At 43.0% G+C, this 12,464-nt stretch overlaps 2 protein-coding genes across 4 annotated transcripts in view; both read left to right on the top strand.

The window, feature by feature from the left end:
- The window catches only part of shroom3 (shroom family member 3), a 55,399-nt gene extending 48,643 nt beyond the window's left edge, over positions 1–6,756 (top strand). For all 3 annotated transcript variants that reach the window (XM_088281226.1, XM_088281228.1, XM_088281227.1), the window contains 8 exons: positions 130–206; positions 1,382–2,171; positions 2,257–2,428; positions 3,489–3,631; positions 3,733–3,805; positions 4,315–4,480; positions 4,573–4,682; positions 4,754–6,756. In XM_088281226.1, the coding sequence (XP_088137352.1) occupies positions 130–206; positions 1,382–2,171; positions 2,257–2,428; positions 3,489–3,631; positions 3,733–3,805; positions 4,315–4,480; positions 4,573–4,682; positions 4,754–5,158 (1,936 nt within the window). In that variant the 3' untranslated portion in view covers positions 5,159–6,756. The remainder of the gene's footprint in view (positions 1–129; positions 207–1,381; positions 2,172–2,256; positions 2,429–3,488; positions 3,632–3,732; positions 3,806–4,314; positions 4,481–4,572; positions 4,683–4,753) is intronic.
- A 525-nt stretch (positions 6,757–7,281) lies between these two features.
- sowahb (sosondowah ankyrin repeat domain family member B) lies at positions 7,282–12,294 on the top strand. The gene is made up of 5 exons (XM_088282193.1): positions 7,282–8,580; positions 9,133–9,357; positions 9,449–9,822; positions 10,944–11,131; positions 11,727–12,294. Exons 1-5 carry the CDS (start codon positions 7,377–7,379, stop codon positions 12,178–12,180), a joined length of 2,445 nt encoding a protein of 814 aa, XP_088138319.1. The 5' UTR covers positions 7,282–7,376; the 3' UTR covers positions 12,181–12,294.
- The last annotated feature ends 170 nt before the right edge of the window (positions 12,295–12,464 follow it).

The following is a 12,464-nucleotide window of genomic DNA, read 5'->3' as shown; positions in this document are numbered from 1 at the left end:
ATGTCAGCAATGTAGCATGTATGCGCATTATGTCAGAGAGATCAATGTAGGATGGCACGGTACAGGAGAGAAGTCAAAAGTTTGATCCGTTTTGCATCGGTTGACAATTTCCTGTATGGCGTCTCTTAGCGCTGGAGACATCAAGCCACCAGAGGGCCTCGCCTCTTCTCAACCTGACAACGTCCAGCCTGCTGGATCTTCTCTAGGTGAGCATGATGACTGTTTAAATCTGTGCTCTCCAGAGTTGGCTAAGTACCAATTCAACTCATTTTCTTAAGTAAAAGTACAACAAAAAAAAAATACGGACTGAAATGTACTTTAATACAAAAGTAAACATTTATGGTTCGGTTGGAAGTTGGTTAGATTTATTATTCATACTTTGTGTATGAAAATCTTAAGCTCTTTTCAACACAAACGAGCATGAGAAATTAGTCTGTGCTGTCGAACGTCACCCTTTTACATGTTACTTGGGCTGAACAATTTTGATCAATAATCTAATTGTGATTTTTTTCCCCCCTCAGTAGAGCAATTACGAGTTCATATGCAATTATATTTTTCACGGTCCTCTTCCCATATATTTCGTCATAAACAGACGCAATCAATTATTCTGTATTTTGAGAACTGGACTACGACTTTATGATATATAAATATTTCGGTCTTATGGGTTAGGCTTACGCTAAAATCAAGGCAATTGAATCAATGATTATATAAAATATATATTTATTTTCTTCTTCTTGCTGTTACATTACTAAACACTTGCAGTATCTTCAGAGTTCACTATTTAAACTTCACCAAATTTTAAACAGAAATTAGTCATCAGTCAGATTGCAATAATAATGCAAACAATGACTTTTGTGCCATATACATATATATATATATATATATATATATATGCACGCGCACGCACACACACAATATTTTTAAGTTAAGAAAAAATATATGTTCATATTATATTTATATTCAGAGTGTAAGTCGCATTTTGGGGGGAATTTATTTTACAAAAACCAAGACCTAAAAAAGCAAGCCTGGACTAGCACCTAACAACCCTGCTCCCTAACTGTGGTTGACGACAGCAAACGATTTCTGGTTGTATTTAAAACTTCCGCTTTGAACTACAGAAACCGTTTTCTTTTTAGTTTAAGATTACTTACCTCAACTAGAATACACCATCTCGTTGTGGCCAAATGTAGAATCCTGCGCTTTTGATGGTGTACATGTTCTAACGTCTGTTACATAAAAAGCTGTCAAAATCTCTGGTCAACTTCAACTTGTTCTCACATTCATAACAAGGAGAGCCAGGAAAAACTCGTTAATGACGCTTAGTTGACCATTGTGATTTGAACACCGCCATCACTTTTATCCATCTTTGTCTCGTTCCTAGATGCAGCCTTCTCCCACTCCCCTGTCCCACTGAGGGACAGACAGCGCCAGAGGAACAGTGAGCGTCAGCGAGCCCACAGCATGTCCTCTCTGGCAGCCTCAGTTGGCCTGCCTTGCCCCCTCTCCTCCGCGTCTGGTTCTCCTGACAGCGATGGCACAGAATGGCAGTCGAGCAAAGGTCTAAGTCACGCCAATCTGAACGACATCACCTTCCCAAGCACCCCCCACAGCAGCATAGCTGAAAGTAACGTCAGCACGAAAAGTGGAGCTATCAGCCTCGACGGCCACCTTGACGCCTTTGTGATGGACAAACCGACGAGGCACAGTTTGAGTGATGCCAGTATATTGGACGACACGACGAAGGGTGCTCAGAGAGAGAGAACATTTAGTTTAGAGAGAAAAGGAGGGAATTATGACGAAAGCATCAAACCAATGTCTTCAGTGACATCATCACCGCTGCTTCATTTCCATTTTACTTCCACACCAGAGAAGAAACAGGATGGCAATGTCCAGTCACATCCCTCCACATCCTCTCATCAGTCCATCCTCCAGAACCTTTCCTCATTGAAGAGGTCAGAGTGTAGCCTCAACAGCTCCATTGACAAACAACAAACATCAGTAACATCCACAGGACAATTTAGTGAAGACTTAGATGAGGTTTTTCTCCTAAACCCTGCGCCTCCATCATCTTCTCCTTTGATCAAAGAGACAAATATTTCGGAAGACGTGCCTCTGCCTCCCAATCCTCGTCTAGAGTTGAACAAGAAAAACTCGTTGCAAATTGCGCAAAGGTTGCTTTCCCATTAATTTTACATTGATGTTGCAATTAAAAATGTTCAGTCTGAATCTTAGTACGTTCTGTCCATTCTCCACCAGCCTACCTGGCTTTGTGACATCCTCAAAGCCACGATCGTCCACCCTCACGTCCACCTCTTCGAGCATGGACAGCCTGCTGTTTGATGACACGCTTAACCTTGAGTACCAGCCTCTGCTTAAGAGGGAGATGACAGCGGAAGAGCTACGAGTGGACACGCTGGCACGGCAGCTGGTGGGTACCTGGAGTCAATCCCAAAATGGATGTGGCTTATTGTTTCTTTATCATTTTTCAACCTGTTCTCATCAAGATTTGTCACTGTAGCTCTACTCACCTGTCGCAACATCAAGCACACCCAAGATGGATGACATTTTGTTATTCAGTTAATTAGCATTTGTGAACATAATTGTTGGTACCCTTTGGTTAAAAAAAAAAAAAAAACCTTCAGTGGTCACAGAAATAAGTTGAATCTGTCTAAAGCAGGCGTGGGCAAACTACGGCCCGGGTGCCACAGGAGGCCCGTTAAACGTTTTAATCCGGCCCGCCGAACTTGAAAAAAAATTAAATGAATATACCTTGTTAATTTTCTGAATACTCTGTTTTGTTAAACACAGTTATTTTGTTGTAATGCTTTTGTTAATTTTCATTTAAAATTAAAAGTATTTTTTTTTTCTCCAATGAGGTGAGGTTACAAACACTCCATCCATCTGCTCCTGGTCCGGCCCCTCTGTCAAATTTTAGTTCCCATTATGGCCCACCAATCAAAAAGTTTTCCTACGCCTGGTCAAAAGTAATGATAAATAAATTTGTAATGAAAATTAAACAATGAAAATCAGCCATTGTTTTTTATTTGTGGTTTAACAGAAGGTCACTTCAGAATAGTCCGATGTTTTCCTCTTTGCCATTCTTGGGTGTTTTTAGCCGTGTGTTTTATGACATTATCCCGTTGCAAGAACTTGTGACATACGACTGAGACCAAGCTTTCTAGTCCTGGACAGAACATTTTTCTCTAAAATACCTTTCTTCTATTTCTTCCTGTGGCCACGTCCATGGAGGTTGGCTGTTGCTTGTTTATAATCTTTTATAATTTTCTTTCTTTGTTTCTTTCTTTGATCACTTGTATAAAATGTTTTTTGATTAACGTCTTGTTTTGTAGCTCAGGTGAACCTAATGGAGTGCGGAGCACATGTTTTGGACTCTGCTTGTGACTTTGGACCTAGTTTAACCTACATTCAGTATCTATTCATTGTACTCAACGGTATTTGATAATTCTTATGTTTCCATTGGCACGCAGGTGATGCAGGATCGCTCTCTGACACCCATCTTAGAAACATGGGAGGTTAAATCCCCTGTAGAGCTTGTGGAGGAGATCTTTCAAAACAGCAGACTGAGTGCTAAAGTGACATGTCAAGCCAGGGGAAGCCCTGTAAATGACAGGTATATCTTCCTTTGAATCTTGTTTCACCCTCAAACATTGCTCAATTTTCAGTTTTCAGCTGGTTTGTGGCCATTAAATGTTTGCCTTGCACCTCGTACAGGCGTGAGGATGGTGTCAATGCAGAGGTGGATCAGATTACTCAGATGGAGGAGAAGGACCTCAACAGCAGAAAGGTAGAAACAGAAAAGAGAATGCATAATGTCACAAAACACAGTGGAAGCTTCAATTTAACGGAACCAACAGGCAGAAAATAGTGTTCAACACTTCTCACTTGTCGTAAATAAAATGACTTATAGTATACATATATATATACATACATATAGTATACCAGTAGGCAAGAGCAGGCAAAAAAAAAAATAGAGGCCATGTTTGCTGGGTTGACTTTGCCATCAAAAGCTTTGTATGGATAAGTGTGGCAGCCATGTGAGTGGGGCAAAGTGTCCCTTCAAATTTAATGGAAAGCTTGGACGTTAGCTTTGTATTGCCCAATTAGTCCATTGACTCATTCATTACCAAAAAAAAAAAAATGGATCTTTGACGTCTTTATCCATCAATGGCAGCCAACGAGTTAAATTGAATTTGTACTAAATATTTGGCACATAAAGTGGGGTTGCTTATTATTGCTAAGTTTATTATCCTGAAATGTGATCCTTTCGTGTGTGTCTTTCTACCTCTCCATTAGGTAGAGCTGTGCGAGGCTCTGAGGTGCAGTATGGTGGCTATGCGTCAAGAGAAGGATCTTCTGTGCGAGGAGCAGAAGCGTCACCAGGCACTCGGCGCCGGCATTGACTCTCTGGTGCACAAACTATGCAAGATAAACGAGAGGGACAAGTACAGCATGTTCATTGGTACAAAGTTCCGTTACAATAGAGGCAAATATTGCGCAACTAAACAAATCTTTGGCTAAATCTTCTGTAAAATGAACTTTTTGGTTTTACAGGAGATCTGGAGAAAATTGTGAACCTGCTGCTGTCACTGTGTAGCCGGCTGTCGAGGATTGACAAATCGCTGCTCGCGTTGCACGCCAAGGAGGATAGTTCAGAGGAGCGGGTGAGTAAACATTGAACACTTTACATTGGTCCTCATATTGGGGGTTTTGTAAGAATTTTTTGTCTCCCCAGGACTCCCTCAATCACAAGCGTTCTCAGCTCCTCAGTCAAACCGAGGACGCGTGGGAACTGAAGCAAAACCTGGACCGACGGCAGCGTGTTGTTCACGCCATCTTGCGAGGCTACCTCACTGAACCCCAGCTCCAAGACTACCGCCACTTTGTCAGCACCAAACCCTCCCTACTGATTCGCCAACGGAACCTCGATGACCTCATACGTCAGCACGAAGAGCAGCTGACAAAGCTGGCAGAGACCCTCCCGCCAGAGTTGGCGGCGGCCCGAGATTGGTCCCGAGGATCTTTGCGTTCGTCCTCGAGCCTCGTCTCCTGCTCCTCTCCCTTCCCACAGCTGCTTCCCTCCTCTCCGATTCCTGGCCACACCCACTCGGCCAGGTCCACCACAGTGACATCACTGTGACGTCTTGAAACAGCTACAGGCAGCTGTGTTCTACACAGCCCTAAAAACAAACTCAGAATTGGAGGAGTTAACAGGATGCAAGAGTGGGCCTGGTCTCACTGAATCTATGCACACAGTACGTCACACGTGAAGCTGCAAACACTGTCATGTGCCTCGTTTTATTTGCATTTGACTGAAACTTTTACAAGAGAAATATTCACGCATCTGCCTTAAATTTTAAATTTGCTCAACTGCTGCCATTCTTACCTGCTCTGTAAAGATCCAACTGGTTGGAAGAAAACTTATTGTCTGAAATATGCGAGATCATTTGGGTTTTAATAAGGGTCATTTACTTCTATTGATTAATAGCTTCCAATTGTTTTAGGAATACTTGATACGCTTAATTGAGATATTTGAATAATTTAGTCATTTTTCCGCGTTAGAACATGGGCTACAAAGCCTTAAATATGAAATGTTTATATGAATATTTCTTTGAAGTTCGACAGACAGAATATTCAGTATCCAACAGAGTTGGATGGACTGTAACAAGAAATAATGTGAACACTTTGAGAAAATGATGAAAGGTCCTGTCTTGCAGCGTCACCATTCAGAAAGGCACAAATGGTGCTCTCACTTCGGCAACTTCCGTTTTGCTCAAATAGACAAGCGTGTTTGCTGGTGGCCAAAGACAAAATAATTATGAATTGCAACTATAATTGAATTCCACATATTTTTATGATGAAACACTTGATGTCATAGGAGGAAAAGTCCAAAGATTTGGATGGGGTGCAATGTTCAACGTCTTTTGTTTCATATTTACATTTTTATGGTTGGCCCTAACTTATTGATAATAATATAAATCACAAAATAAGCCAGTCTTCACATTTGAACATGGGTTATTATTCTAGGTTTAGGCATTAAATTAACCTAGTAATGCCTGTTAATGCTTCTTGATACTACATGGCCTAAAACTGGACTCAGTATTCTATTGGAGTTACTCCTTTCGGTGCCAGTTGTGTTTTCCTGCTCTTAAAGAACTCAGCAAGGTTCTCATCAAATAACAACTTTTTTTTTTAATTGTTGTAAAAACAAAAAAATGAAAGCAGCAGATGGAAATAAAGTATTGTCCATTTATCTGATGATTATCCACTGGTGACTATGCACTTATTCATTAAATACAACTTACTTTTTCGAGGTTCATCCAATGAGACAACCTCACGTCATTTAATGTCAAACATGATTTACGGTAAACATGTCATATTCTTTACTGAGGCAGCAGGTTTTTTTTTTAAAGAGTTTTTAACAACTTGAGTTCACGTTTTATTCATCCTGAAATGTCTAAGGACAATATTTTATTCTACAACTACAAATGTAACTTTTTTTTTTTATCTAGTTCCGGGAGCACATTTTACATATCGTCAGATTTTTCTATTTTCCAAATATCACACACAAAACCTATCACGCTCACTTTTTGTTTTACTCCTCATAGGCACAACAGATTATCCCAGATATGTTTTGCTGGTTGACTTGCTGGGTCTGTATAACATTGGATGATTGAAAAATGGCTCCTGATGTTATTTTGTTTTGTTTTTGCTAAATAAATATATTTTGTAAATGTTGTCAGTGGTACTGTCAATTTAATTTAGAGTGATTAACTAATAGGATTCAGTGCATGGACTGTATTAAAAGTATAGATTGACAGATGGAGTGCCGAATGTTTCAAAGTAAATGGAGAACAGCAAGTGGTGCAAAAAGTAGGAAGTTAAACAACGAACAGTTGAACGTGCGTATTAAAAAGTTAAGAGTAGGTCAAATCGAGTTCATCTTCAAAAGTTATCGTGCACTTTAGGTTAAACCCCACTACAGTTTTACCATGCATGCAAGTACTGCATGCAATATATTCCCGTTCGCTAGAGGGAAACAAAGTTTTACATTTTCAACTCTGCTCCAATTTGAAAACACCATTTTATTGGGCTACTGACAATCCTGGACCTTTGTGGTCACCAGTATTTACTTTAAAATGATCACAAGGTGAACTCCTTAAGATTTCACGTAATTAATCTGTGTTTAAACTGCATAATGTTCATCAATTTTGCGTGGAATGCCTCCGGTTCACCTGCAAGAATGCGGCGGGCAAAAAAGGGGTTAAATACCTGAAGTGGGCGGGGCTTCATTCCTCTGCACACTCGCCCAACTCCCGACCTTCGAAACCAACAAGGAGCAAAAGACTGAAACCAGAATGGACACGGATTTCACTCAAGACTCGGTTTTACATTTTCTGCAGAGCAGAGGGGGCTCGGTGAAAAATTCCGAACTGCTTCTCCACTTCAGGGGCTTCCTCCGCGACCATGTGGACCAGGTTCGCAACCGCGAACTCTTCAAGAAGTTTGTCAACTCCGTGGCCACGGTTAAGCAGGTGTCCGGCGTCTCGCACGTCGTCCTCAGGAAGAAATTCCGAGGTTCGGGCCCAAGTGGTGTCGGAACCACCGCTTCCGGGACACCCGCCCGGAGGACGGCTGAGCCAACGCCACCCTTGAACCTGGCGTGGAGCAAAGAGAAAGTTCGGCAGAAACCCTTGCCCCGGGGGGATGCAGCGCCCGTTCTGCCAAGAGAACCTGACGTGATAGAAATCCTACCGGCGGCTGGTATCATACTGAACAACAACAATGTAGAAACGAATTTGAACCTGCCACCTGAACCGAAGCAGGTTCATAGAGCTGAAGCAGCGCCGGCGTTGATTCACGCTCAAATCTCAGCCAAAATACACCCGAGGCCCCCAGGTGCCATTATGAGGCAGAGTCATCCCCAAGGCTCAGTCTTACATGAACAAATCAGCCAACAGGCGTCGTCTCCTGGAACCCCAAAAGCCAAAGAGGGCCCGCTTCCTCTTGACAGTCTTCGTGAACCGCCACGCCGCACCAGACACAGGCAGAGCTATAAAACTGCAGTCTCCTACGAGGATGATGATGATGAAAATGAAGGGATCGAGATGAAACTGAGCACATCAGGAGGAGTTGGACCGCTCAGGGGTCACCTTGAACCCCTTGCTGAATCCAGCATAACCCAGCCCATTGCCTCATCATCAACAGAGAGGATGCTTCCAAAGATTTCCATTCAGAATGTGGAATCAGAGGTGCAATTAAGAGGACCAGATGTGGGACCGATTATGGTTCCTGTATCGATGCCCACCCGGAGCAGTCTTCCCGCCGAGCGCTCCTTGCTGTCTCCCGACAGAGCTGAAGACGGAGTGAGACGTGACTCGAAGTCTGCAGGTGCTGCTTTGGAGCACGAACATGGTTGGAGTCCAGATGAAAGGCCGTGGCTGTCGAGAAGCCACAACAGAATCTTCCCCTGCCCGTCTGATGCCGACTTCTCCAGCAATGAATGGGCAGCCAGACGATCAGAGTGGAACAGCAGCGCAAACAAACCGTATTTACCAGCAGGTAAGGTTGCACAGTTTTTTTTTAGCAGTGATTCCAAGCTTCTAGGCTGCCATTTCTTTAGCTTATACTGCCAATTGCAATCAATTTATAAATAACATCACAGTGCTTCAGGGCTCAGGTAATGATTGTTACGGCTCACCTGTTTTCTGGGTTTGGTCAGGTGACATTTTCAAGTTTTTCCCTATGATGTCATTTTTTGTCGTCAACAAGTGGGAAAATGGCAGCCCCCCTGAGAAGGATCAAACACGGGTGGATTTTTTTGCTTAAATCATATTCCACACAAACATTATTAATCAGAATACCGTGTTTAGTCTAGTGGGGGTGCATTCAACAAACTATCGTAAAGAACATTTTTAACTTGACTGCACTTTCGATTAGTGAGATGAGAGTTCTTGCATCTCAATATTAGACTTTGTGACACCAGTTGTTAAATCCTTGAATTCAACATCATTTGTATATTGACGTGTACTAAAAGAGGAAGCAAGTTGTCCTTGTAAGAAACATTACATTTTAAAATATCAAGAGGAAATGTTGTCTGTATTTTGAGTTCAGGTGGTCCATGGGAAAGTCAGGACGTACTCCAGCAATCCCCTGAGACAAAGCACGGGTCCACGATGCGTCACAATGAAATGAAGGTCACAGCACCCTGGCATCACTCGACCGGCAATCTCCTCGACCAACGAGCATTTGCCGACCATGTGGCACCGTTACATCGCTCCTCGGACCATCTTGACCTGCGCTCTGTGCCCAGAGGCATTCCATGGCACCACTCCTCAGGTTGGTTTACTGGAAAGGTCCTGAAATTTCACCTGAAAGCCAAATATCTTTTGTGAGTTGCGTTTTGTAAAATAATTGTATTGACGTGCAGGTGATCTCTACGACGATCACGAGTCGAGCGACTGCTCCGCCTCGTCACCAGCACCGCGCCAGCGCCCGACGCTCGCCAGGCGGATCAGCAGTAGGCTGAGAGGCCGGATGTGTCGCAGCATGGGCGCCGACCTCAACCAGCTCCTGCAGGAGGAGGAGGCGGTGGCGGCGGCAGACAGAGTGGGAGGGAACGAAGCGGCGAGGCAGAAGCGCCTCCACCGTATCTCGTCCTCGCTGAGCCTTCGCTACAACCTGTCATCGTCCTCGCTGTCGTCCTGCTCCACGCCGTCTCGCTGCAACAGCCTGGCTGACTTGGCCGAGAGGGCGGAAGCCAAAGGGAAGACCGCTGCTCATCACGAAAGCCCCAGTCGGCAGGTAGGAAAACTGTGAAAACAACAAATTAAAGAGACTGAGACAGTGAGCCAAATGGCATGAGACCTGAATTAAAAAATACAACTAAAGATTCAAAATTAATAATGCTTAAAATCCACTTATTGTAACCGGGTTCAAATGATACTTTTTGGAGACGCGTCTTTATTTGTTTTCTTCTCAAATTCGATTTGCAAATTCGGAGCACAGCTTTGGTTACCATGACAACCGGTGGTGTGGCTAGGCTAGGGGTCATGGGACCGAGTGCATCAACTCTGATGTTGCTAACTAAATTAGAGGCGGTGTCCAACCCTTTGTGCAACAATTTAAAAAAAATAAGGTCTGGAACTAACAATTATCTTAATAATCTATGAATCTGTTGATTATTTTGTCAATGTATTTGTTGATTTGGTTAAATAAATAAATGAATAAAAACATTTCCATCTTTTTGTTCCAAAACAGGACGTTATTTCAAATTGACTGTGTAGAAAATGTCGTAAAATATATTAATGCTGATTAATCTCGTGGTTTAGTCCGGAAAATAGTTTGTTAGTTTGTTTTGATCATTGATCAAGTAAAAGCAGATGTTTGCAAATGTCTTATTGTGGAAAAATACAAAAACAAAGCTAATCGGTCTGCTTTCATGGAGACCAACAGATAGCCGAGAATATTTACTGTTGAGAAGCTGAAATTGCTAGGATTCAGACAATTTGAAATTAAACAAGGTATTACAACTAATAATCAATTATCACAATAATATTGATGATTAGTTTCAATTTATAGTTGCACTTTTCAAAAATATGCTCTAAAGCAACAACAAAAGTATCAGACTTACCTTACCTTATTGGAGACTTATGGACACGAAGACCCTTTGCCTCCAGATTGCAAATGAATAGCACGTGTGCAAAGCCACCGCTGGCTAATTTAAAAATACAAGCATAGAACAGCTTGTTCATGGGCTAATTTTCTGAATTTATCACTTTGATGTTTGGCGTCATACTTTATTGTTGGACAAACAGGTCTGCTTAAACTGGAAACAAATAACATTGCGGTCCAGCTACTGCCTCACATGTTGACATTGATTCCGTTGTCTTATTCTGTTCCCTGACATTTATTTTTGTCCCCAGTCAACGGTTCCTCTGGAGCCCAGAGAACACGCGTGGCTGGTGAAAGGGGCATCGGGAGCTTGGCCGGACATCTACTCGCTCTTCCGAGAGGACTGCACGCTTCTCAACAGACGGGACTTCATCTCTGGTTTCACCGTGCTGCACTGGATCGCCAAACACGGCGACCATCGAGTTCTCAACACTCTCTGGTACTGCTTGCGTGGAACCTTGTTATGACTTTGCGAGTCTACATTCGGAACACAGTGAGGGCTCTAAAGTGGAAAGTGATTAATTTCAGGACTCCGGTGTCGCCTTTACATTCAATTTAATTTGCTCTGAAGAAATAGGGGAATCAGAAATGAACTTTAGCCTACTGATGAGACAATGAGGCTTCAAATTTGCTTCATGAACTAGTAGTTGCATTTTTGGAGTCCTCTAGATGGCACTCTTGGTTAAATAGTGGGCTGAAAGAACACTGACTTATTTATTTCAACCCCTTTAAACTAACAGTGCCATTGTAACGAGTCAAAAAATGCGACTGGTTCATGAAACAATTTTGAAGCTTCGTTTTCCTATCACTACTAGAAGTTCCAGAAATGCCACAAGATAGCAACAAAGGACTATTTGTAAATGAAATTCCTTAGCTCACATCTAGACAGTTCTTTGACGCCAAGATGAAGATAGTGATGATGGCAAGCATATTTATGCAGTGTTAGTCTTGCGAGCCAACTGCTCCAGCAGGCACTTGACTCACAATCATGCTTTTGACAAACTATTAGTTGTTTCCTCTACTTGTGGTTGCAGGTACGGTGTGCAAAAGGCCGGTTTGGCCTTTGACATCAACGCCAGGTCTACATGCGGCCAAACGCCACTTCACATCGCCGCCATCCACAGCAACAAGAACATGATTCGCCTGCTGGTCAACAAATTTGACGCCGATGTGAAGCTGAGGGACACAGCCGGGAAGAAGCCCTGGCAGTACCTGAGCCGAAGCGTGCCTCAGGACGTCTTCCACATGTTGGCCGCACCCATGCGGAACACTGGGGGAGGACCAGCGGGATCCCCGGCGGAGGAACGCCACGGCGAACAGAAGCCGCATCGCCACCGACGCCATCGACGACATCACCTGTCCTTCGCCTCCCAGGGTGAGAGGCCCAGGACCATCTCTGGCACTAAAGTCAAACGCTCGTCATCGATCGCAGCTTTCTTAAAACACAAGTCGCTGGCTCGCTTTCATGGATATAAGTCTGACGGCTGAGGTGCGCATCAGTTGCCTTTTTGGGTTTCTTTTTAAACTGCTTGACTGAAAAACAGACCCGCATTTATCTTGCTTACACAAATTCCCACCAATATGGAGAGCTTTTTGAGCATTTATTCCATTTATTCCTTGATATCCAGCTCAAGGTCCATGCACTAGTAAATGATTTCTCCTCACGGTTAAGAAAATTCAGCACACTCGTAGAATGACTGGTTATATTTTTCCCACGCCTGTTTGACATTTCTGCAAACCATTAGGGAAACTTTGGCGTACTAATTGGTCAA

This window comes from Idiotropiscis lumnitzeri, chromosome 18, assembly GCF_059441095.1.
Source record: "Idiotropiscis lumnitzeri isolate Australia: NSW breed Sydney's pygmy pipehorse chromosome 18, RoL_Ilum_1.0, whole genome shotgun sequence".
In the NCBI taxonomy this organism is placed as follows: Eukaryota; Metazoa; Chordata; class Actinopteri; order Syngnathiformes; family Syngnathidae; genus Idiotropiscis; species Idiotropiscis lumnitzeri.
Note: the sequence above shows the minus strand (reverse complement) of the source record. Positions and strands in the feature narration are given on the sequence as shown.